This window comes from Nicotiana tomentosiformis, chromosome 10, assembly GCF_000390325.3.
Source record: "Nicotiana tomentosiformis chromosome 10, ASM39032v3, whole genome shotgun sequence".
In the NCBI taxonomy this organism is placed as follows: domain Eukaryota; kingdom Viridiplantae; phylum Streptophyta; class Magnoliopsida; order Solanales; family Solanaceae; genus Nicotiana; species Nicotiana tomentosiformis.
Genome location: NC_090821.1, coordinates 25730133 through 25755417, shown reverse-complemented (window position 1 = coordinate 25755417; position 25285 = coordinate 25730133). Strand labels below are relative to the sequence as shown.

Here is a 25285-nt window from a genome sequence, read left to right as displayed (position 1 = left end):
TGCACATTTACCAATGATGTCTAGGAAGAAAACTTCGTCGCTGTGCATAGCGGCTGAGCAATTGATTGTCAAATCCATGAGTGTTGTGCATCAACCAACACCAACACTAGGTTTGGAAGTCTTAGGCGACCACACCCCAGAAAGCCCATTCCCAGAGGCTCCTCATGTGCCTCCATGCACTGACCTAAGCTCAGGAAATTCTGGCGAGATCTCTGCACACACTGCTTGTGTGCTGTCCTCTGGCGACATTCTGGCAAAATTCTTTTGAGTGGGCTCGCCTCTTCATTTCAAGTCTACCCATAGTTCCCACTGCATTCCGATTGCTGGACCTTAGTTTGTGATACTCATGCAGCTTTTCCGATGAGACTTTCTTGATACCGGTCAGTTCTTGACTGTCTAGTCATCTTTCCACCATCTTTTTAGCATCAGTCAAGTCAACTTGGACTCGGGAACTCTTACCTTTCCATCATCTTTTTAGCATCATTTAGGCTCTACCTGATTTTCCAAATATTAGGCGACATTTTCAAACGAGCAGAATCTTCCGGCAGTCTATTTGAGTAAATTTTTCTGATCAGCCTGCTTACTGTCCTATTTGACTCTTATTTATTAACTTGATTAATTTAAACAATAAATGTGAGAAAGAGTTGAGTGGTTTGGTTACATGAAAATGAGATTCAAAACTTCGAGTGTTCGAATAGTTTCTTTACATGTGTATATTGAGTTCCTTCGACACAAAATACTTAAACAAACATCTTCTGAGATAACCTCTACTGTTCAGACGGGTAATAGCGTAGCTTGTTATTCCAAATATCCTACTTCAGTCCTTGGGCCATTATTTCAGGTGCCTCTAATCACATTTGTGGTAATAAATCCCTTTCCTCTACTATTTATTTTCAATCTCTTCCAATAATCACACCGGCCAATGGATCTCAAACCATGTAAACCGGAATAGGCCAAGTTAGCGCACTTCCTTTCCTAACTTTAAATTCTGTTCTTTGTATTCTTAGTTGTCAGTTTAATCTTATATCAATTATTCATTTATCCCAAACTTTTAATTGCTCAATGGCTTTCTTCAACAACTTTGTTGTCATAGAGGATTGCAGCACGAGACGGATTATTGGTACCGGACGTGAAACACATGGACTTTATGACCTTAGCCTAAATAAATCACCCACACGTTGTCCTCCTCCCAAAACTTGTCCTGTTATTGATTCACCTATTCAATTACATAGGCGATTACAACAATCTAGTTTATCTGAACTCCAAAAAATGTTCTTGTTTTGACTAAATTGTCTACTTTAAATGTGAGTCATGTTAACTTGGTAAGCATACTCGTTCCTTTTCCTCAATGTACTTCAGTTCATTTAGATGTTTGTGTCCAAGTTAGGGCAGTTCCACTTTGGGATTCTGCTACTTTGTCGATTTCGTTGATGATTATTTTAGGTGTTCTTGGATATTCTTGATGGAAATCGATCAGAGTTACTAAAGTTCCATGCTGAAATTGAAAATTAATTTGGGCTTCTATTTGCACTTCTCATTGTGATAGCGCGCCAAAATATTTATATTCTCCATTTCAGTAGCTTATGAACTTTTATGGGAAGTTTCATCAAAGGTCATCTGCTTTCACATCTCAACAGAATTAGATAGCTGAGAGGGAAAACATGCATCCCGTTGAGACTGCTCGCACCCTATTTATATAATCTCATGTTCCGTTGTATTTTCTAGGATGCAGTTATTATGTAATGTTATTTTATTAATAGCATGTCTTCCTCCGCTATCCAAAATGAAGTCCCACACTCTGCTTTGTTTCCTAACTCATCTTTGTTCTCTTTTATTCCTCATGCTTTGAGAGCACATGATTTGTCCATAATTTTACTCAGGGAAAAGACAAGTTAGCTCCTCGTGCTCTTAACTGTGTATTACTAGTTTCATATTTTGGGGATTCTACCTTTATCTCTTCGTTTTCTTCCATATCTCCACGATCTACAGCTCCGCCAGCTTTTTTTTCCACCATGTATAGTTCGACCTTCTATAGCTCCACCTTCTTTAGCCCCACCGTTCTTGATTTATCATTGTCGTCTGCATTTTTCATTCGTTCTAGATAACTCACACCCAAAATCAGAATGTTTGCCTGCTGTGGAGATTGTGGACTAGTCTCCCTCACAAAATCGGCTTATTGCCGCTCAAAAAGATATTCATCCTAGTTGTAACCCTAATCCTAATTCTAAGTTTACCTATCGGAGTTATCATCGTTTGTTGCCACCTCATTATGCCTTTGTATCATCACTATCATCTGTTTCTATTCGTATGAGTACATGTGGAGCTCTTTCTCATCCAGGCTGGCTGCATACTACGATTGAGGAGATGTTTGTTTTACAATCTAGTGGTACTAGAAAGCAAATCTATTATTGATTGTCGTTGCGTATATGTTGGCCTTGATAGATGGATTAATCGGCTAAAGGCACATCATGTTACTAAGGTTATACACGGATTATTGGAGTTGTCATGAAGATACATTTCCCCTGCGGCTAAGATACTTTAAATCGTCTTTTTCTATCCTTAGCTACTGTTCGCCAATGTCCTTTTATCAGTTAGATATCAAGAATGCTTTTCTCAACGACAATCTTGAGGATTAAGTATACATGGAGCAACCACCTGGTTGAGTCTAGTGGTCTTATATGCCGGTTGCGTCGGTTTGTATATGGTCAGAAATAGCCTCAAGCATGGTTGGTTAAGATTAACACGGTTATTCAGGAGCTTGGCAATGTTCGTAGTCTCACTGATCATTCTATTCTATCAATATGCTGCTCCAAATCTGTGCATTTATTTGGTAGTTTATGTTGGTGATATAATCTTCACGGTCAATGCTCGTGGAGGGTCTACTAGAAATAACCTCTCTATCTTCACAAGGTAGAAGTAAGGTCTGCGTACGTACTACCTTCCCTAGACCCTACTTGTGGCAATACACTGGGTATGTTGTTGTTGTGCAATGCTCAAGAAAGTCTAACTAAATTGAAAAGGAGCATCTCGTTCGGCACTTCTAGACTAAGGATCTAGAGAGATTGAAATGTTTCCTAAGCATTGATGTCGCTTAGCCCAAATTAGGAATTGTCTTCTCATAATGTAAGTATTTGCGGGACATTCTTGAGGAGATATGAATAACAGATTGTAGAGCCATTGATACTCCAAATGGATTCCAATGCTAAGCTTTTTCTAGGTTTAGGGGAAACCCTGAGTGATCTTGGAAGTAATAGGCTGTTGGATGGTAAGTTGAATTATCTCAATATGACTCGACTTGACATTGCCTTTCAATGAGTGTTGAAAGTTAGTTTATGGACTGGACTCCGTATGACAATCATTGGAATAAATTGTTTGTATTCTTCAATATATAAATTCTGCCCTAGCTGCTTTGAAGATCGAGGCCATGAGCGGATTGTTGGATAGATAGATGCAGATTGGGCAGGACCACTAGACGATGTACTTCTGAATATTATATTCTTTTTGCGATGCATAATGTTAAGATAGGAGGGGAAAGATGAAAATAAATACAATTAACCTTAGAACCCCTTTTGGGAAACAAAAAAGAAAACTTAGTGGGTGTTTGGACATAAGAATTGTAAAATTCCAAAAAAAAGTGAAAAAAAATTTCAAGTGAAAATGGTATTTGAAAATTAGAGTTGTGTTTGGACATGAATATTATTTTGGATTGTTTTTGAAGTTTTGTGAGTGATTTGAGTGAAAATTTTGAAAAATAGCTTTTTGGAGTTTTTCAAATTTTCGAAAAATTCCAAAATTCATCTTCAAGTGAAAATTGGAAATTTTATGACCAAACACTGATTTCGAAAAAAAATGAAAATTTTTCGAAAAAAGTGAATTTTTTTTATGTCCAAACGGGCTCTTACAACCCTAACCTAAATCTCGTTAAATCCTTTCTGATGAAGTATATTCATTAAAAGATTTGTGACGTGTGTTGGTACGCAAATTACCACTGCTTGTATTTCTTTCTTAGTGTTTTACTCAATGCTACTGCACGCTTTATCTCCTTCTGTAGTTTTGTAGAGCATGCTTACTTTTTGATGTCAGATTTGTTAACAAATCTTCTGATCTTCTTAGTCTTGCTGAATTTAAGCTATTTTCCTATTTATTTGTTATGTTTTTGATCGACAACTTTATTTCCTATCTATGAGTATTTTTCACTGCTAAACTAGTCAATCCTCTTTCGGACAGGTATTTCTCAGCATGTTGGTGAGGGTTATATCTCTAGACTTACCGTTGTGGCATCGCATTCTTGTTCTTGAAATTTTAAGGGTAATTCAAAATCTTCTTTTCTCTTAAGATAATTCTCCTGTAGTTGTTGCTGCCAACCATTACACTGAATCTGTGAAATAGTCAAGTGAATATTAACTTCTATCTAATCTAATTTTAGTAACTTTGCTTATTTGGCAGGGCTTCTGTGTGGAAGCACGCACGATGCAAGTTCTTTTCCTTAATTTTGACATGTAAGGTTGCTCACCTTTTGATCCTTGGATTTTTCTTTGTAGATAATTGTTTGGATGAAACATACTTTTTGCAGTTAATTATAATCAGTTAAAATGTTGCTTTTTGTAAATAATTTCACCTCCTAGATTGTGAAATTATGTGAACTACCTCTTGTGTTTTTTCGCACAGTAAAGTATGCAGGTTTTGCATCTGTGTTCATATTCTCTTGACCATATAATCTCTCTTCAGAGGAGAAAACTAAAGTTATACAAAAAGGAAAAAGAAAAATAGAAAATAATATGCAAAATGGAATACCCTATGTATTATCTTCCACTGAAAATAGAACCAAAAAACTAAATCATACTTTCTAAAGACTTATTTATCTTTTTCATTTATTTATTTTTGGTTTGCTTTTCCTTTTACTCCCTCCATCCCATTTTGTTTGGCACATTTCCTTATTAGTCCATAAAAAAATGACACATTTCTATATATCCTTAATGAGAAACTTTTATAACTACACAAATGTTATGTCATGTTTCTTATCAAAAAAATTAATGTTATGTCATGTTTAAGACCTCATGTTTGTCTTATAGCAACACAGATGTTATAGCAATTTTAAGAAAACAAGTTTAAAAATCATCATTTACTTCAAAACCTTCGTGTTGAGTCAAGCTATGGGAAACAAATTGAAACAAAGGGATTAGTATTCTAGGAAATATTTGGCTTGAAATTGATTAAAAGCTTAATTTAGTAGTGTTTGTAGTAGCAAAAGTAACTTGCACTCCTTTCCAATAACAAAGTTCCTCTCGATAGAAGGTTGAACGTTATACCACTTCCTCTCTCTCGTTCCATCATGAATATGAATGGCAAATCTCTCGTCAATTGTCGCACTCTTTCTTTTTTGGTGAATAAGGTAAAGTCTTATATATTTATCAGTCAAGTGTATGCTGGTATGAACTCCAGGGTACACCAAAAGTGGGCCTCATAGATTGTGTAGAGATAATAAAGTCAATCATGGCCTCTGCATGGTGAGTCTCATGTACATTTGCATGTTGCACCAAAAAAAAAAAGCAAAGAAACACAATTAAATATGCCAGAAGTGAAGGCACGGGAAAAACAATATTATTAATATGTGTTACTTAACTATATACAAGGAATTTATATTTATACTCTACACATATTCCAGTGTGCGATACTCAACCTAATGTATACATAAACAATCTAACACTCCCACTCAAGCCGCTGCGTATAAATCATATGTACTGAGCTTGTTACAAATGTAACTAATACGAGGACCAGTGAGGGACTTGGTGAAAATATCTGCAAGCTGATCATTTGACTTCATAAACTTTGTAGCAATATCTCCTGAGAGTATCTTAGGGACAGGATCTTTTCCCTAACGAAGTAACAGTCAATCTCAATGTTTAGTCCTCATGGAACACCGGATTTGACATGATATGAAGGGCATCTTGATTATCACACACAATTAACATCTGATTGATTTCAACCAATTTCACGTCTTTGAGCAATTGCTGGATCCAAACTAGCTCCCTTGTTGCCATAGTCATTGCTCGATATTAAGCTTCTGTACTAGACCGAGCAATCATATTCTGTTTCTTGCTCTTCTAATATACCAAATTGCCTCCTACTAAAACACAATATCCAGATATAGGATGTCTATCAAAAGGTAATCCTGCTCAATCAGCATCTGTGTATCCAACTATTTGTTCATGGCCTCGATCCTTGAACAATAGTCCTATGCCCGGGGTTGATTTCATATACCGAAGAATCCGGACAACTGCATCCTAATGACTATCATAGGGAGAGTCTATAAACTGACTAGTCATTGTGAAGTAATTCAACTTACCAACTAGCTGCCTATATCTTACAGGATTGCTAAGAGGCTCCCCTTATCTAGGCAGAAGTTTAGCATTTGGTTCCATATGAGTGTAAATGGGTCTACAACCCGTCATTCATGTCTCCTAAAAAATGTCTAAGACATACTTCCGCTAGTGATGCCATCATTAAGGTCGTCGGTAATAACAATATCGTCAATATAAACCACCAAATAATTATACAAATTTGGAGCAGAATGCGGGTAAAACACGGAGTGATCAACCTCACTACAAGTCATTCCAAACTCCTAAATAACTGTGTTGAACTAATCAAACCAGGCTCGAGGAGACTATTATAGACCATAGAATGACCGTGCAACCCTCATACAATGCCATTAAACTCCACATAAGCAACAAAACCAGGTGGTTGCTAAGCCATGGATAGAAAAAGGCGGATATGTGCTATTTTAGCCACGAGAGAAAGTATCACTGTAATCAAGCCCAAATATCCGAGTATAAGCTTTTGCCAATGAGATGGGCTTTAAGGCGATTAATTTGACCATATGGACTAACTTTGACTGCATACATCCATCGACAACCAATAGTAGATTTACTTGGAGGTAGAGAAACAAGTGCCCAAGTACCACTAGCATGTAAAGCAGGCATATCGTTAATCATAGCTTGTCGCATTCCAGGATGAGATATCGCTTCACTTATGGACTTAGGGATAGAAATACAGGACAAAGATGACACAAAGGCATAGCGGGTTAATGATAAACGATGATAATTCAAACCAATATAATGTGGATTAGGATTAAGAGTGGATCGAATACCTTTCCGGAGTGCGATTGCTGGACTAGGAGGAGACAAGTCCGCAGTAGGTGAAGGATCCGATACATGACATGAATCATCTGGACGTGATGCTGGAAGCTGACGACGATGATAAGTACTGGAGTGATAGGTGGTGGAGCTGTAGTGGAGCTGAAACTGTAGGTGATGAAATTGAATACCTTTTCGGAGTGCGATTCCTGGACTTGAAGGAGACAAGTCCGCAGTAGGTGAAGGATCCGGTACAGGGCATGAATCGTTTGGACGTAATGCTGGAAGTTGACGGCGGTGATCAGTTAAAAGAGGTGGAGCCGTAGAAGATGGAACTAGAATGGTAGGTGGTGGAGTTGTAGGTGGAGCTGAAACTGTAGGTGATGATACCGGAGCGGCAGGTGATGGAGCATGGAGGAAGGTGAGAGAGAGATAGTGACCGAATCTCCAAAATATGAAATTGGTAACGCCTCAGAAATATCTAAGTGATCGCATGGACCTGTGAAGTATGACTGGGCTTCGGAGAATGTAACATACTGGAAAGTATATATTCCGATTTAGAGTCCTATTTGAACTATGGGGGACACTAAGGCAGTGAATAACACTTCTATGAGGGACAACACTACTCTTTCACAAATAAATACTATAAAATTGGGTAGGTTTGGTACGTATCTTGCTTGGTCAAGATCTTATTTGCTTTTTATTAAGTTTAGAAAGTTGCTGGGTTATATTACTGGAAGCTATGGTCAATAGGATTCTAACAATTCCCTACTTATGACATGACTTTAGAATCCTATGCACCCTCGAATTTTTAAAAAGTATTTATTGCTTGATACTACTGAAAAGATCTGAAAATCAACTAAGCGCATTTACTCTCGCTGGGAAATGATGCCCAGATCTTTGAAATTTGAAATGAGATTCATGCCACTAAGCTAGGTGAGTTGACTATCACTGATTACTATTCTGAGTTAACTGGGTTATGGCAGGAGATTGACTACTATCAATATCTCCAAGCGAAGCGTACTGATGATGCAGTTCTCTTTCAAAAATTGGTTGAAAAGGAAAGGGTATATGATTTTCTCGCCGATTTGCACAGAGTACACAATTAGATCAGGGATTCAGGGTTCAAGTTCTTGGTAAAATTCCTTTTCCTTCTCTTAAAGATGCATACTCTTATGTTCAACAGGAAGAAAGCCAACGACATGTCATGCTTTATTCAGCACCAACCGAGAAGTCTTGGTTAACTATGTCTCATGAGCAACCAAGGGCATTTACTTCTGATAAAGAGCACATGCACTGTGATTGTTGCTAGATCAAAAAGAGAAATCTTTTTTTCTCAAAGAAGTATATTCTAGATCTCTTAAATGAAACTGGTATGAGAGGTTGCAGGCCATCAGAATCAGTTCAAAGCAATCGCAAGTTACAAACAGGAGTTGGAAAGTCGGTTGATAAGGAGAGATATCAGAAGTTGGTTGAAAGACTCATTTATATCTCTTACACTAGACAGACATAGCCTATTCAGTTAGCTTAGTGAGCCAACTCGAGATCCTCATATGCTAGCTGTCATTCACATTTTGCGGTATCTGAAGTTTGCTTCAGGAAAAGATCTGCTTTTCTTCTAGCATGGTCACCTCCAGATAGAATAGAAGCCTTTACAGATGTGGATTGAGCTGGATCTCTAGATGACAAAAGATTTTCATATGGTTACTGTACACACGTAGGAGGGAACTTGGTTACTTGGAGAAGCAAGAAACAAAATGTAGTTGCTAGATCATGTGCGGAGACAGAATATAGAGCTATGGCCCAGGGTGTCTGTGAACTTTTGTGGCTACAAAAGCTATTAGAGAAAATTGAGATTGTATGAAAAAAAAGAAAACTTTCCTGTATTGTGATGAAAAGGTTGCAATTGGTATAGCTCATAACTCCGTTCAACATGACCGAAAGAAACATGTTGAAATTGATACACTTCAACAACAACAACAAACCAGTAATTCCAACAAGTGATCGACACTTCATCAAAGAAAAGATTACAAGTGGTATCTTGAGTTTGCTTCATGTGTCATCAGATTAATAGCTAGCAATGTGTCTACAAAAGGCCTCAACAAACAAACCTTTCATACTTTGATCTACAAGTTAGGCATGTGTGACATCTTTGCACCAACTTGGGAAGGAGTGTTGACTAGCTTGATTGTAGGAGATTTGTTTTCTTATTCTAATTCATTTGTTGAGCCGAGGGTCTATTGGAAACAACCTCTCTATCCTCACAAGGTAGGGGTAAGGTCTGCGTACACCTCCCCAAACCCCACGATGTGGGATAATACTGGGTATGTTGTTGTTGTATTCTAATTCATTTGCTCTAATTTTGTAATTGTTCCGTTCCTTAATTAGTCATAGGACCTCCTGTATAAGTAGCCTTGCTCATTGAATGTAAATACATACTCATATATGAAAGAAGCCTTTTCTTCTTAAAGTTTACGATATCTGAAGTGAAATTTATTAAAAGTTTTACACCATTGCAGGCCCAGTTTGGATTGTGTACAAGTTCTGTAATCCTAAGCACCTACTTGACTTCCAACATTAATACAATTGATTTTACCTATCTAAAAAATATCGTGTTCCCCTATTCTCCGTTCCCCCCTTTTATGCATATGTGAACGTATTTGGTGTATGCAGGCATCCAAAAAACACAAATGTGGTTGAGGGTATGGTAAAAGCTCTTGCTCGTGTTGTTTCTAGTATCCAGGTGCACAATATGGGCTCTACACTTATTTACTTTATTCCTAATCCATTTTTTATTTTACCTCTTTATCTTGCTATTTCCACTATCCTTAAAAATAAAAAAAGGTTATGCTTTGGCTCTGCTAGTGCGAATTTGCAGTATTTGTGTTTGTTATTGTTGTACGTCTTACTCTTAGATTTTATAATAGGTTGAGCAATCTCAGCCTTGATTTTATTTTAATTTTCTAAGTATTATGCAAGTTCTATTGATTGTCGCTTCAAGAAGGTGCCTTCCCCTATACACTCAAACCGTGTCAAATATAACATGTATCATTTATGGAAAGATTAGGAAAAATATCAAATTATCCCTTAGGTTTAGGCGAGGACAATCTCTCACATTCTTGGATATGTTAACCCCGTTTCTTATTTGAATTTCTAATTCCTCTTGCTCTCGCCATTTTCTATTTATGACTTTTCGAATCCTTCCACTTATCTTGCGCATGGTCAGCATATTGACCTAAAGTGTAGTCTTTGCCTAGAGTGGAATTCTCTACCTCCATTTTCCCTTTTTAAAAACTAATGTGAATACTGGAAATAGGTTTTCACTCTACTATCAGTAATTTTGCCCAGTGCGGATGATTTCTTTGCTTCGCCTCCTAATCAAGTTTGACAGCCACAACAATAATTCTATGATCTTTAGAAGTTGCTTTAACCACAGCTGTAACAGTACACCCAGGAGCTTCAACCATATTTCTCACTGCTGTGGCTTTCATCTGATCCTGTGGCAACCAACAACTGGCAAACACCAATCCGTTAGTAGTCATACATTTGAATTCTACTCTTCCTTTTTTTTTTAAAACTACCTCTCTTCTTTTTCCAGAGGGAATTCTAGGTGAGAGTATATACAATTCAGTCTTGAACTTAGGGCCAAAGGATACCTTCCGTTTAGTATTAACTCATTTCCGTGTTTCTCATATTTTCCGATGCAGGACACTAATAGTAAGTGTACCTATACACATTTTAACGTACATTTGCTATCTAACACGGGAAAAGAGGAATAACAGACTTTTGAAGGATGGACAATGAACTTGTAGAATTGAGAGATAACCTTTTGTTTTTATTAGATTTTGGTGCAGCAACACAGTTCATAAACCCAGAATTTCACGCAAGCGGGTTCAGTGAAAAAAGACATTAAGCGGCTATAAGGGTGGTTCCGGCAAGTGAGATTTGTGTCCCTCTTTTTTTCTTTGGTGGGGGGGATTTGTGTCGCTCTTTTTTTCTTTTGTGAGGGGGGGGGGGGGGGAGGATCATAATTCTACCCAAATTGAACAATTTTAAAAAGTTGAGATCATCATTCATTTTGCTATTTTTTTCTCAAAAAGATGGGCAAGAAATATAATAAGAATTTTATTTTCCCAATTTATTCATTAGACTGTAATAAAAATTGACAAATCTAAAATCTTTTTCTTATTGATAAAGAACAAAGTCGTTAATTCACAAACTCCAGGAAAAGATAAGTTAGCTCCTCGTGCTCTTAAGTGCGTATTTTTGGGTTACTCGAGAACGCAAAAGGGATATCGATACTATTCTCCTGACCTCCAGCGATACCTTATGTCTGCAGATATTACCTTCTTTGAAACCCAATCATACTTCACAGGTCCAGGTAATCACTTAGATATTTCTAAGGTGCTACCAGTTCCATCTTTTGGAGATTCAGTCACTATCTCCCATTCATCTTCCTCTACAGCTCCAGTTGCATCTCCACCACCTACAACTCCAGTTGCAACTCCACCACCTATAGTTCCAGTTCCACCACCTAGCTCTAGTGCCACCACTTAGTCCAGTTCAACCTTCTACAGCTTCACCATTCCTGACTTATCATCGTCGTCCGTGCCCAGCATCGGGCCAACTTATTCACGTACTGCACCTGACCCGACTAGTACTGCGGACTTGTCTCCTCTTAGTCATCCGATTGCACTACGAAAAGGTATACGGTCCACACTTAATCCTAATCCCCATTATGTCGGTTTAAGTTGCCATCGTCTGTCATCACCCCATTGTGTATTTATATCATCTTTGTCCTCCGTTTCCATCCCTAAGTCTACAGGTGAAGCATTGTCTCATCCAGGGTGGCGACATGCTATGATTAACGAGATGTCTGCTTTACATACGAGTGGTACTTGGGAGCTTGTTCCTCTTCCTTCGGGTACATCAACTGTTGGTTGTCGTTGGGTGTATGCAGTTAAAGTTGGTCTAGATGGCCAGGTTAATCGACTTAAGGCTCGTCTCTTTGCCAAAGGGTATATTCAGATATTTGGGCTCGATTACAGTGATACTTTCTCTCCCGTGGCTAAAATAGCATCAGCCGCCTTTTTCTATCCATGGCTGCTGTTCTCCATTGGCCTCTATATCAGTTGGACATTAAGAATGCTTTTCTTCACGGTGACCTTGAGGATGAGGTTTATATGGAGCAACAACTTGGTTTTGTTGCTCAGGGGGAGTCTAGTGGCCTTGTATGTCGGTTGCGCCGGGCCCTCTATGGTCTAAAGCAGTCTCCTCGAGCCTGGTTTGGTAAGTCCAGTACAATTATTCAGGAGTTTGGCATGACTCGTAGTGAAGCTAATCACTCTGTGTTTTATCGGCATTATGCTTCAAATCTCTATATTTATCCGGTCGTTTATGCTGACGATATTGTTATTACCGGTAATGATCAGGATGGTATTACTAAGCTGAAGCAACATCTCTTTCAGCACTTTCAGACTAAGGATCTAGGCAGATTAAAGTATTTTCTGGGTATTGAGGTTGCTCAGTCTAGCTAAGGTATTGTGATCTCACAACGGAAGTATGCCTTAGACATTCTTGAGGAGACAGGAATGACAGGTTGTAGACCTGTTGACACTCCGATGGATCCGAATTCAAAACTTTTGTCAGAACAGGGGGAGCCTCTTAGCGATCCTGCAAGATATAGGCGACTGGTTGGTAAATTAATTTACCTCAAAATGACTAGACCTGACATTTCCTTTCCTGTGAGTGTTGTGAGTCAGTTTATGGATTCTCCCTGTGATAGTCATTGGGATGCAGTTGTCCGCATTCTTCGGTATATAAAAAATCAGCTCCAGGCAAAGGTTTATTGTTTGAGGATCGAGGCCATGAGCAGATCGTTGGATACTCAGATGCTGATTGGGCAGGATCACCTTTTGATAGACGTTCTACGTCTGGATATTGTGTCTTAGTAGGAGGTAAGAGCATGAAACAAAATGTGGTTGCTCGATATCTAGTGCAGAAGCAGAATATCGAGCAATGACTATGGCGACATGTGAGCTAATTTGGATCAAACAGTTGCTCAAGGAGTTGAAATTTGGTGAGATCAGCCAGATGTAACTTGTGTGTGATAATCAAGCTGCACTTCATATTGCATCAAATCCAGTGTTCCATGAGAGAACTAAACACATTAAGATTGACTGTCACTTTGTCAGAGAAAAGATACTCTCGAGAGATATTGCTACAAAGTTTGTGAAGTCTAATGATTAACTTGCAGATATTTTCACCAAGTCCCTCACTGGTCCTCGTATTAGCTACATATGTAACAAGCTCGGTACATATGATTTATATGCACCAGCTTGAGGGGGAGTGTTAGAATAGTTATGTGAATATATGTAGTTAGTCCTTGTCCCTTATGTAATATGAGTAGGTTAGGTGTTATATATACATATAAATAGGGCTCATTGTAACATAGAATATCAATAATAGATTTTTCTCCCGTGCTTTCTCACATTAACAAGTCGGATTAGTTTTCGAAAAGACAGAAAAAAGTTACTTCCATGTTTTTTTATTTCTACAATTTGGGCTTATCCCTATTTCTTTTTGGGATGAGTACAACAACAACAAACCAAGTATAATCCCAAAAGTGGGGTTTGGGGAGGGTAGTGTGTACGCAGACCTTACCCCTACCTTGAAGGTAGAGACGCTGGTTCCAATAGACCCTCGACTCAAGGAAAGATGAAAGGAAAGCTGTAGCACAAGCATTAACAATAACAAAATAATAAGAAAACGAAGCGAAATGAACTAACACATTGTAATAGAAATCTAACAATAATAGTACACCAGACTAACACTAATACTATTGGTATGAGAAAGAAACCCTCTCGAGTATCTACTAGCCTTCTACTTTAATTCTCGACCTCCATACCTTCCTATCAAGGGTCATGTCCTCGGAAAGCTGAAGAAACGTCATATCCTGCCTAATCACCTCTCCACAATGCTTCTTCGACCTACCTCTACCTTTTCTCAAGCCTACCAAGGTCAGCCTCTCGCATCTCCTTAATAGGGTATCTATGTTAGGAATTTGTCCTGATTTTTTTACCTTATTTGGATTTAAGAGTAGAATATTAACCATAATTGTTTTACTTTTTCTTAAAGGAAAATATAGATTTCTTCCATATTTGATAAATTCCTTCCTTGGCGGAAAAGATAGCGGCCTCTATTAATTGAGAATCCTTCATTCATGCAACAACACAAGAACATCCTTAATGTAGTCATTACGAGAGTTTTGTTTAGGGGAAGAATTATTCTCTCATATGCTTTTTCTCTTTTATATTAGTAAATCATATGTAGGTCACTTGACCAAACCATTTTGATATAATATGTTTCTTTAGTATATTTTTTTCTTGTCTGATTTATCGTCACTCGAAACTGCTTCGCTTCGGTTTCTACTTTCCGTAAGCGAGACCTATTGTTAAAAATAATGAATTACTATTTTCATTAACAGCCATCAAGGTTTGCATTGTTAGCTTCCGCATGATGCCTTGTTATTTTCGATCCCAACAAGTGGTATCAGAGCTAATGGTCCAGAGCGAGGTTGAAGATAGGTTAAGGCAGATTCAGATCAAGCAACCCAATTTGACGATACTGAAGAATTTTTTTTTTTTAAAAAAAAACCTTTCACAAAAAGTGGTATCAGAGCAAGTTGACGACAATGAAAATTTTTATCAACAAAAAAAAACTTTCAAGAATACTACATGTGGAGATAAACTTTCAACTATATTTTTAACAATCCTGCTGCTCTATATACAAAAAAACCATTTTTAACCCATGCGTATGTGCTCCAATTTTTAACTCATGCTTACTTTTAACGCATGACCTCCTACTTTTAACCCTACTCACTTTTAACGTAGGGCTTCACTTTTAACCCTGCTCACTTTTAACGCAAGGCTCCAATACTCTTAACCCGTGCTCACCTTCAACGCATGAGGCTCCAATTTTTATCCCATACATATTTTTAACTATGGCAAGCAATAGTGATGAAGATTATGTGAAGAAGCCGAATGAAGCATTGTCAAGAAAATTCGGGCCAAAGGGGAGAATTGTTTGGAGTTTGTCCTGATTTTCTTACCTTATTTGGATTTATTCTTTTACTTAAAGGAAGATTAGAATATTAACCATAATTGTTTTACTTTTTCTTAAAGAAAAATATAGATTTCTTCCATATTTGATAGATTCCTTTCTTGGCGGAAAAGATAACGGCCTCTATAAATTGAGAATCCTTCATTCATGCAGTAACACAAGAACATCCACAATGTAGTCATTACGAGAGTTTTGTTTAGGGGGAGAATTTATTCTCTCATAAGCTTTTTCTCTTTTATATTAGTAAATCATATGTAGAGTCACTTGGCCAAACCATTTTGATATAATATACTTCTTTAGTATATTTTTTTCTTGTCTGATTTATCGTCACCAAGGTTTGCATTGTTAACTTCCGCATGACACCTTGTTATTTTCGATCCCAATAATGTACGTTCCTCCTCTCCACATGCCCAAACCATATAACCTTTACTCATCTTTTTGGGATGAGTAAAGGTTAGAATTTTCACTAGATGAGTACCTAGGGTGTGCATAACCCATGCACAGTGCATTGTCTAAAAGCGAATTTATTGCATAGTGTCGTAAGGAACAATTCCTTCGGGAAATAGGACCATACTGATAAACTCTACTCAGTTTGGAACCGGGTTGTTTAAAGCTACCCTTTCTTGAAGAAAGAGAACCTGGGCCCAGGTCTTGGTGTATTTTGACATGATTCTCAATACGCTATCTAAACTAGGAAAGTCAGTAAGGAAAGGTGGGACAAAGAAAGCTCTACTTCGGGTAGCTGGGTGCATCAACCTCTTTCTTTCACAGGAGAGGGGACAATACTTAAGGAGCTTGGGCTACTCAACCGATAGGAATAGGGGCTTGTTTCCACAACTGAAAGAGAATCTGAAGCAGGATCGGAAACAGAATAAGATTGAGGAGCGGGGTAAAACCAAGAAGAGTCTGGTCCGGTCTGAATTCAGGCACGACCCGCCCGTCTGCTGCTAGGTCCGGAAATGGCGCCGAGCGAGGGTGCCGCTATGCCCCTTAATGAATTGAATGGTCCTTCGACCTTCGTTTGATTCCGACAGCCGGCATAGATCCCATGAGACCCGCCTAAGCAGTCAATCTATTCTATTCCGAGCCTGCTCTCCATTTCCACCGTTGATGCAATAGAAGCTCTTAATGCAATATCTGTGGATGAAGACATTCTCGCTGCTACAATTGGAGTTGACGGTTCTAGTTCTGTTACAGTAAGAGCTGCGACACAGGCATTACTCAATAGAGGTGCAAGGCTGACAGAAGTACCAAAATTATCACAATATGCACCACTGCCAATTGAAAAACAAATTCTAGTCATTTATGCTATATATAGTGGGCGATTTACCTAGTAATCGACATTCTAGAAGCAATTTCTTTATTCTACTCGCTACCGGTTTAAGCCCTCATATTCAACTCGCTGCCTCATCCACATAGCATGAACTCGCTCGAAGTGCTTTCTCCTACTATGGTGTAGTTTACCAAGAACGGATTTATTTCTATACAAATTTTTCTCCTACCACTTAGAAAAACATTTAGGGCATCATAATTTTTTTTGGAGTCAACGTAGTGTTCGGACCAGCTTGCATGCTTCTTGGCTAATTCAACGGGTACCTATTATCTCCCATCAACACGGGTACATGGTAACTCTGCCCACCAAGGCTTAGGTAGGTAGAAGAAATGACCTAGTAGCTTTTTTTTGTCTCTGCTGGGAGCAAGGACTTTCTTACTTCATTGAGCACTATACCACACCATTGAGTGCTATAGGGCACCATAATTTCTTTTTAGAGCTAACAATTTTGAAAAAAAAGTTAATTGTTACTTGAACTGTATTCTGGGGATGGCTAACCATGATCCCGTCCTATAGTTAAGAAGTCCAGGAGAAGGTGAGAAAGGCTTTAATCCTAATTAATGCGTTAGGTGCAGCAACTGAAAAAGTATACTCTTATGCGCTGTTGCATTCTGGAGTTATCCATTGTAGTTATCCAGTATATTTGAGGACCATTGCATCTCCCCACCGTATGTAGGAGATTTATTTCCACCCTATTGGGGGTTTTGAAGCTAAATGAGTTTGAATTTTTCAAATATATGATAGCACATGAAAATTTGGTTAAATGTAGGATTACTTAAAGTCAAAGTTTTTCCCCAATACCTGCTGGTGAATACACTGAATAGCGCTTGCTGCTTCGAGTATACATACATTGGATTTCTAATTACAATTGTCGTGTTGGGCTGCACCCCTATTTGGTGCCTTTCAACAAATTTGTTTTAGTTGTAGGAAAAAAAGAAACTGGTTGGCCCTTCTCAACATCAATGTGTGAGTATGTGACTTCCTTTTTCGATTTAAAGATGAAAGTTATCTTATTCTAGGCTAAACAGTTACATTGTTTGACTTGGCTTCATTTCTCCTTACTTTGCTTTATCTCTGCTCTCATCTTATATTGTTATGGTTTCTTTGCGGAGAAACTCAAATTAACTTTTGCTCGTCTATATCCAGTTTCAAGACACATGTGAGGAGAGTCTTGCGGCTGTAGCTGGAATGTTCAGTAGTAAAGCAAAAGGTAATTGCATCATCAGCTAATTGTTCGTGGAGAATGGAACATAAAATCTTTTAGACATTGAAAATTGACTTGTTTGATTTGTGGATTAGTTTGAATGAGTTGTACAGGATTCATGATTACATCAATTACTTTTAGCGACTTCAGTTGACTCAACAATTTAATGATTCCTATAAATGATTACTTAGATTTGGTGAAGTAAATGCTGGTGTGTCCTGAAGTGTAAATGATCACTCTTTATTTTGACAAGGTAAATAATTTTATTTATAAGAGGAAAATCTCCCGTATACAAGCAACATACCTAAAAGTAGAAAATCTACAATGTAATATGATTCTCTACGGATGATACCCAATCTTTTATACCCCTGAAGAATGATCTTTATCAGTGGACTTCAAACTAAATGATTAACGGAAAAGTTTGTAAAATGGTAGTAACTCTTTAAGAAAAGCTTAAATGATGCAGGTCTTTTCTATGCCAGGTCTTGTTCATGGAAATAAAGGGAGGTTTTGTGGTGGGTAATAATTCTTTTCCCTCCTTGGTGTGCTAGGCTGGAACTCATTGAAATGCAGTGGCTTCAATAATAACATAACCACTAATTTCTGTTGCCATTGGATGAGAAACCGTAAAATACTGAGTTTTCTTGAGATGTTATGTACCCATGCTCTTGAAGTATAAATGCAGAAGCTTTGTTTAAAAGCCGATACCACTCAGGGTTTTATGGTTGCTGGCTAAGTTGCTCAGACTCTTCACTTTTGTTGCCGCACCAGTATCGACACGATGTGAGTTTGGTGTGGGGGTGGGATCTGTACCAGATTTGGTCAACCGAATTTGGATACTTTAAACCAAAATTGATAGAGAAATTCGGGATAGATATAATGATTTTTGAAATCAAAACCAAAGCTAGGGTGAAATTGAAAAAATAGAATACCTTGTCTTGTATATAGAAATTTCTCCATCAGGCCTTCCTTTTATCTCATTTTTGGATTCTCCTCTTGATTAATATTTTCTCCTTCTCGGAATACCTTATAAGTTTTTCACATAATGTCTCATAATATAGACATATTTTTATAACTCTATATTTAGATTTTCTAAATTATTTTTATCCGAATCCACGCACTTGTATCCGTATCTTGATCTATACCCCTAAATCTTAAAATTTAGATATGAAGGAATTCGACCTCTAGATCCGCACCCATATCGAACACCCGCACTCGAGTCCAAGCAACTTAGGTTGCAGCTCTAGGGAGTTTAGATATATACCTAATTCTGTTCTTGGTTGGAAAAAGGGGAATGTGGATTTGGTTGAGTATTGTTGTACTTAGAGCTAGTTTGGCCAAGCTTCTAGGAGGTTAAAAGCATATTTTGTTTTTGTAAAAAAAGTACTTTCTCTTGTCAAGAAAAGTACTTTTTTAAAAATTTGAGGTGTTCGGCTGGGATGGAGAAGTGCTTTTGAGTAGCAGTAGAAGCAATTTTTCTACTTTTGGGAAGAAGCTATAAAATCTGGCTTCTTCCAAGAAGCAAAAGTAGAAAATTAATTTTTTTAAGACAAAATATTCTTACCATAAATTTATATTTCTCAAATTATCCTTCATTAATTTAACCTTTCCTTTTTCATTTTCCTTTTTGTTTCTACCATCCCCCCCCCCCCCCCCCCCTCCTTTTTTTTTTTTTTTTTAGTTTCCATCATATTTTTATTCTCCTTCTCATATTCCTCTTTAAAATAGTCTCTCTATTATAGTAAATAAATCTCTTCTTTTATATAGGATTTACAGATTAGATTTTTTATTTATATTGAACATCTATTTTGATATATTTGAATCATCATGCAAACAATAGCCCCACTTATGGGATTTCATTAGGTTTTTTGTTGATGTTGTTGTATCATGTAAACAATAAATAATACCATTTACTTAGTACTATTGCTTTGGATAACTATATTTTATATTGATTAAAATCTTTTATATTTTAATTATATAAAAAAATTAATTACATTATTTATAATAAATATTTAAATTCATTTCTCTCTTTTAAATAATACTAATTGTTAATTGAACATTTACTGCATTTTTCGTAATTTGACACTCAAAGGCATTTTTTAAAAAGATTAGCCAAACACAATTTACAACAACAACAACAACCCAGTATAATTCCACTAGTTGGGTCTGGAGAGGGTAGTGTGTATGCAGACCTTACCCCTACCTTGGGTAGAGAGGTTGTTTCCAATAGACCCTCGGCTCCTTCCCTCCAAGAACTCCCCACCTTGCTCTTGGGGTGACTCGAACTCACAACCTCTTGGTTGGGAGTGGAGGGTGCTTACCACTAGAGCAACCACTCTTGGTTGGGAGTGACCAAACACAATTTGCTTATCAAATATTGCAAATATCACTTTTCAAATGAATTGGCCAAACACAAACTACTACTCTCCAAAAGTACTTTTTCGAAAAGCACTTTTAAATAAAAGCATTTCTCAAAATAAACAGTTTTTGACAACGTTGCCAAACAGGCTCTTAGGCCTCTTTTTTTTTTTTTAAGATTAAGACGTCTAAATCTGAATAGACATCTGAATATTAAGATTTAAGATCTGAATACTAAATGATTAAGATTGTTTGATTTTTAACATCTGAATGGATAAAATCTTTATTTGAAAATAGTAAACATAAAATTCAAATGAAATACTAATTAATCTAATATTCTATCAATAATATATATATATATATATATATATATATATATATATATATATATATATATATATATGTTTTTAAAAATATGGTAGTTGCTGGTGGTGATGGCTAATGGTGGTGCTTGTGAATGCCAACTAGAGGCAGTGGTTGGCGGTAGTTTTGATTGATGGTGGTGGTTCAAGGTAGTAGCTAGTGGTGATTAGTAGTGGTGGCGATTATGATTGAGGGTGGTGGTGATGGGTGGTGATAGTTAATAATGGCGGCGGTGGTGGTAGTTGTGATTGAGGAAGGTGGTGGTGGGTGGTGGTAGTTTATAATGATGGGCAGTGCCGGCTATGGTTATTGATGGTGATGGGGTGGTTAGTTGTGGTAGTTGAGGTGGATGCGTGTTGGTTGTGGTTGAGAATGATGGTGGTGAGAGTGGTGGGGATGGTGCGTGGTGGTAGTCGATAATGGTGGCGGCTATGATTGAGGATGGTGGTGGTAGTGGTGGCGGCATGGTGGTAGTTGATAATAGTAGGCGTTGGCGGCAAATAATAATGGATATGCATGGATGATAGCATCTTAATGAAATTAAGTCTCTGTTATAGATCTTAATCATACAGGCCTATTCAGACCCATTAAGTGGTTGTGCAGTAAAAAAAATAAATACACTTAATGATTAAGATCTGAATAATTAAAATTTAGACTTTAAAAACAAACGCACTTAATGTCTGAGATCTGAATGATTAAGATTCAGTCCTCCATTAAGTGCAAACAAATGAGGCCTTAGTGATGCAAAAATTCTGAGGAAGATTAAATGCCATTTCAGTTCCTATTTCAGAGCAATAAATGGATGTTTTAGGTTTTCTTTTGTCAGTTTTCGTCCTCCTTTTGATAGGTGGTTAGACTTTGAGCTCCAATTGGATGTGGGGCAGGGAGTCAATTCCCTCTGTTATACCTTGCTCACCCTTATCTTTGTCTCACTAGCATTTTTTTTATTTTAACTAATAACACTAATCACTAAGCAATATGGCTGGTAGGGATTGAGTGGAGCTTAGATAGCGACGCATCCAATGCTGCTGTTTTAGTTGCAAGTGAAGCACATGCAATAACTTTAGCAATTGAGGGTCTGCTAGGAGTCGTTTTCACTGTGGCTACTTTAACAGATGAGGCAGTTGACACGGGTGAGGTAATTAGTCAAGTTACTATTTCATATTTTGTCTTGGAGTGACATAATTATTCTGAAAGGCAACTAGTCACATGACATACTTGTTGTCTTGGTGTGACCAGCTTGACTCTCCAAGATGTGAATCTGATCCACCAGCAAAACTCACTGGGAGAACTGCACTTCTTTGTGTATCAATGGTTGATTCTCTTTGGTTGACCATTCTTGATGCTTTGTCATTCATCTTGGCAAAGTATGTAAAATTTTCATGTCTTTGAATGAACCTTTAAGAAAATGCTATATGTACTTATTTTCACCTGTGATGTACATTGTAGGTCTCAAGGAGAGGCTATTATTTTGGAAATACTGAAAGGCTATCAAGCATTTACTCAGGTAATATTTGGTCAAATTTAAATGTCTTCCTATTGTATGAGTCCCTGCAAAATTTGCCTCTAGTTGACTTTTGTACAACTTTGAGAGCAAGAGGGATTGGTGTTATGTTCTTGACCAACTGCTTAGTTTTCTCCAATTTGTGATGATGACCAGAACTTCTTGTTGCTCAGGCCTGTGGAATTCTTCATGCTGTAGAGCCTTTAAATTCTTTTCTTGCATCCCTTTGCAAATTCACAATTGGCATACCTGTTGAAGTTGAGAAGAGGAGGTAAATTCCAATGGGAACTTTTCCTGTTTTAGCCACAACTTTCTTTACTTATTATGAAATAAATTTACTGAACCTTTTTCCTTCATAATTGATTGGACATTGAATCTTGTAGAGGTTATTTTCTCATTCATTAATCATGCTTTCTAATCTTCTGTAAGTTCTCAAGGTGCCTGCCGACACTTGCACTTTCTATATGCTTAGTTCTTCAAAACAGTTGTATGTGCATCCTAATCAGTGGCTTGTTTACTACAGTAATTGTCAAGCCAAGACCAAGGGTCTCAAAGGTGACTTGGCAAGTGGTTATCTTTAGCTTCAAAATGTCTTGCACAATATCCTGAAAAAATAATGTCTTTTAGAGGAAGTGAAAGGAAGAACAGAATTAGGGAAGAATGTACTGCTTGGTTATCTACAAGGGTGGGTTAGCCTTGTGAAATGGCCTTCCTCCTTCAACCATGGGGGTTTGAATTACCAAGGGAGTACAGTGCTAATGTTTGCCTCCTGGGTAGGGGGTCTTGGGGTGGGTTTTATCATATTAAAAATATAAGAAAATTGTAGAACATTGATTATTCCCTTAAGCTATTGGTGTTCTTAATAGTGTATACACGTCCTAAAATAGGAAAGAATCGTTGTTGATTATTAAAAGAATATGTGCCTAGATTCAAATATGTCCAAATTCATTAATCTTGAATTAAAAAAATATTACAAGAATATTCCATAGGAAATGTTGGGATTTTTTTTATTTATTTGTAAACTATTCACTTTAAATGAAACATGAATTTAATGAAGAAAGCCACAAATGGAGGAAAAAAATACCAATACGTCCCAAGACTAATAATTATAAATATGAATAACAAATATATGGACTAAGAAATTGAAGAAAAATACGATAAAGTAAAAAATCAATTGTTTCACGTCGCCTCTTTAGGATTACACTCATTAGCAAGGAAAAGTATGCCTTAGAGCCTTGATGACGACACTGAAGCGCCCGCTAAGCCGAGCGAATCACTCAACATATTTTACGCCTCGCTCTAGGGCTTAAGCGCATTTTTCATTAATGTTGATATTACTTATCTAACTAGACATTAAGAATGGTTACCTAACGTTATGTACATAGCTATGAATCTTAATAAGGAGCTTCTCATTTACGTTGGTAATTAAGATTGAGTCAATAAGAGGTTCTTCTCCCCTTTAACACGGTATCAAACTTTTAGATTTTGGTAATATCTCAAGTAGCTTCCATATATGAGCATGTACTTCGCCTACTTGGCTAATGTTCTTCCTCATTTTCTATTTTTGGCAACCACAACCCTCCTCTCTCCAATGATTGGTGTTGCTCCTCGCTTTGTGCCTGATCCAACTTATCTCTTTGGAGAGAGGCATCACGTTTGAATGGTCATCCAGAAAGTAGCACTGACGGTCATTGTTGAGGAACAATGCCAGACACCGATAGAAAGAAGAAAAGAAGAAAAATTTGGTTGGGCTGGTTTGACAAACCGGTCGGCAGTAGAAGTTATTTGAGTCTCTATGAAGATCGTAGAGGCTCTTACATCACGTGACAATAGAAATAAACTTGTCATTAGTTTAATTAAGTAACAATGTGCAAGAGGTTCTCCTATAATAGGAGTGTCATGTTACGTACATATGGTAGGTGATGAATCTCTATGCTAATAAAGTTATAAAGAAGATGAGAATTTTTTTTATAATTAAATATATAATATCCTAAGATATCCTATAGAATATTTTATAAGATTTTCCTTCTTAAAGTACACTGAACTAGACATATATGAATCTAGACACATATTCTATTGATATTCTAGCAATACATTCAATATTAAAGTTATTTTTTCCTAGGTTTATTTAGTTGCAAAGGATATACTAAGATATGTGGACTTGATTATGGTGATGGAAGATATTTGGACTTGATTATGGTGATATGTTCACTCCCGTAGCTAAAATTGCTCATTTAGTTGCGAAAGGATATACTCAAATACTTGGACTTGATAATGGTGATACATTCGCTCCCTTGGCTAAAATTGCTCAATTCGTCTTTTTTATATCAATGTCTACTAATCGCCATTGACCTCTTTATCATTTAGACACGAGAATAATTCATATTGATCTTGAGGATAAAGTATATATGGAAGAACCACCAAATTTTGTTGTTCAGAGGGAGTATAGAAATCTTGTGTGTTGGTTACGCCATTCTTATATATCTTGAAGTTGTCACTTAGAGCATGGTTTGGTTAGTTTAGTACAATTGTTCAGGAGTTTGGCATGACTCTTCGTGAAATTAATCATTATGTTCTCTATCAACATTCTACTCCAAATCGGTGCATTTGTTTTGTGGTATATGTTGATGACATAGTTCATATTCAAACCAAAGACCTAGGTATATTACGATATTTTCTAGGCATTAAGGTTTCCAGAAGTATGCTCTTGACATTCTTGAGGAAATAGGGATGCCAAATTACAGGCTTGTTGATATTTTCATTGATCTGAAAGTCAAGATTTTACTAGGTTTTTGGGAGCCTCATAGTGATCTTAGAAGACAAGGACAATTGGTTGTTAAATAAATTATCTCATATTTACCGAACCTAATATTGTATGGAAGCGAAAGGTGGACGCGAAGCAACTTTGTGAAACTAAAAAGATGGAGAAGTTGACGGGGTGTATAGTAGACAAGCAACAAAAGGAGATTGTGGTTGTTAACATAGTTTGAGTTTCCGTGCATCTACGGTGCCTAGATCTGCTTGAGATGATTGGGGACATATCTCGGAGGTACGTGAATGTATTATGTAGTATGGCCCACATGTCTATGGTTAGAATCTATGTAAGGAGTGGGAGGGAGAATCCCAGTGGAAATAGTTGTTGACGATTGTGAGCATGGGTATAGGTTACATTTGTACCGAGAGTTCTGCACCAAAGTATTACTGGGTAGGGGAGTAATGGAGGTAGGGACAAGGGGAGAAGAGAGAGGGATATGGGAGGAGAAGAAATG

General features: G+C 37.3%; 1 protein-coding gene across 10 annotated transcripts in view; it reads left to right on the top strand.

Moving 5' to 3' along the window:
* The window catches only part of LOC104117615 (uncharacterized), a 76065-nt gene that overhangs the window by 16832 nt on the left and 33948 nt on the right, over nucleotides 1–25285 (top strand). For all 10 annotated transcript variants that reach the window (XM_070187544.1, XM_070187542.1, XM_070187550.1 and 7 more), the window contains 8 exons: nucleotides 4228–4308; nucleotides 4447–4499; nucleotides 9807–9876; nucleotides 17734–17797; nucleotides 21502–21650; nucleotides 21752–21879; nucleotides 21962–22019; nucleotides 22190–22287. In XM_070187544.1, the coding sequence (XP_070043645.1) occupies nucleotides 4228–4308; nucleotides 4447–4499; nucleotides 9807–9876; nucleotides 17734–17797; nucleotides 21502–21650; nucleotides 21752–21879; nucleotides 21962–22019; nucleotides 22190–22287 (701 nt within the window). The remainder of the gene's footprint in view (nucleotides 1–4227; nucleotides 4309–4446; nucleotides 4500–9806; nucleotides 9877–17733; nucleotides 17798–21501; nucleotides 21651–21751; nucleotides 21880–21961; nucleotides 22020–22189; nucleotides 22288–25285) is intronic.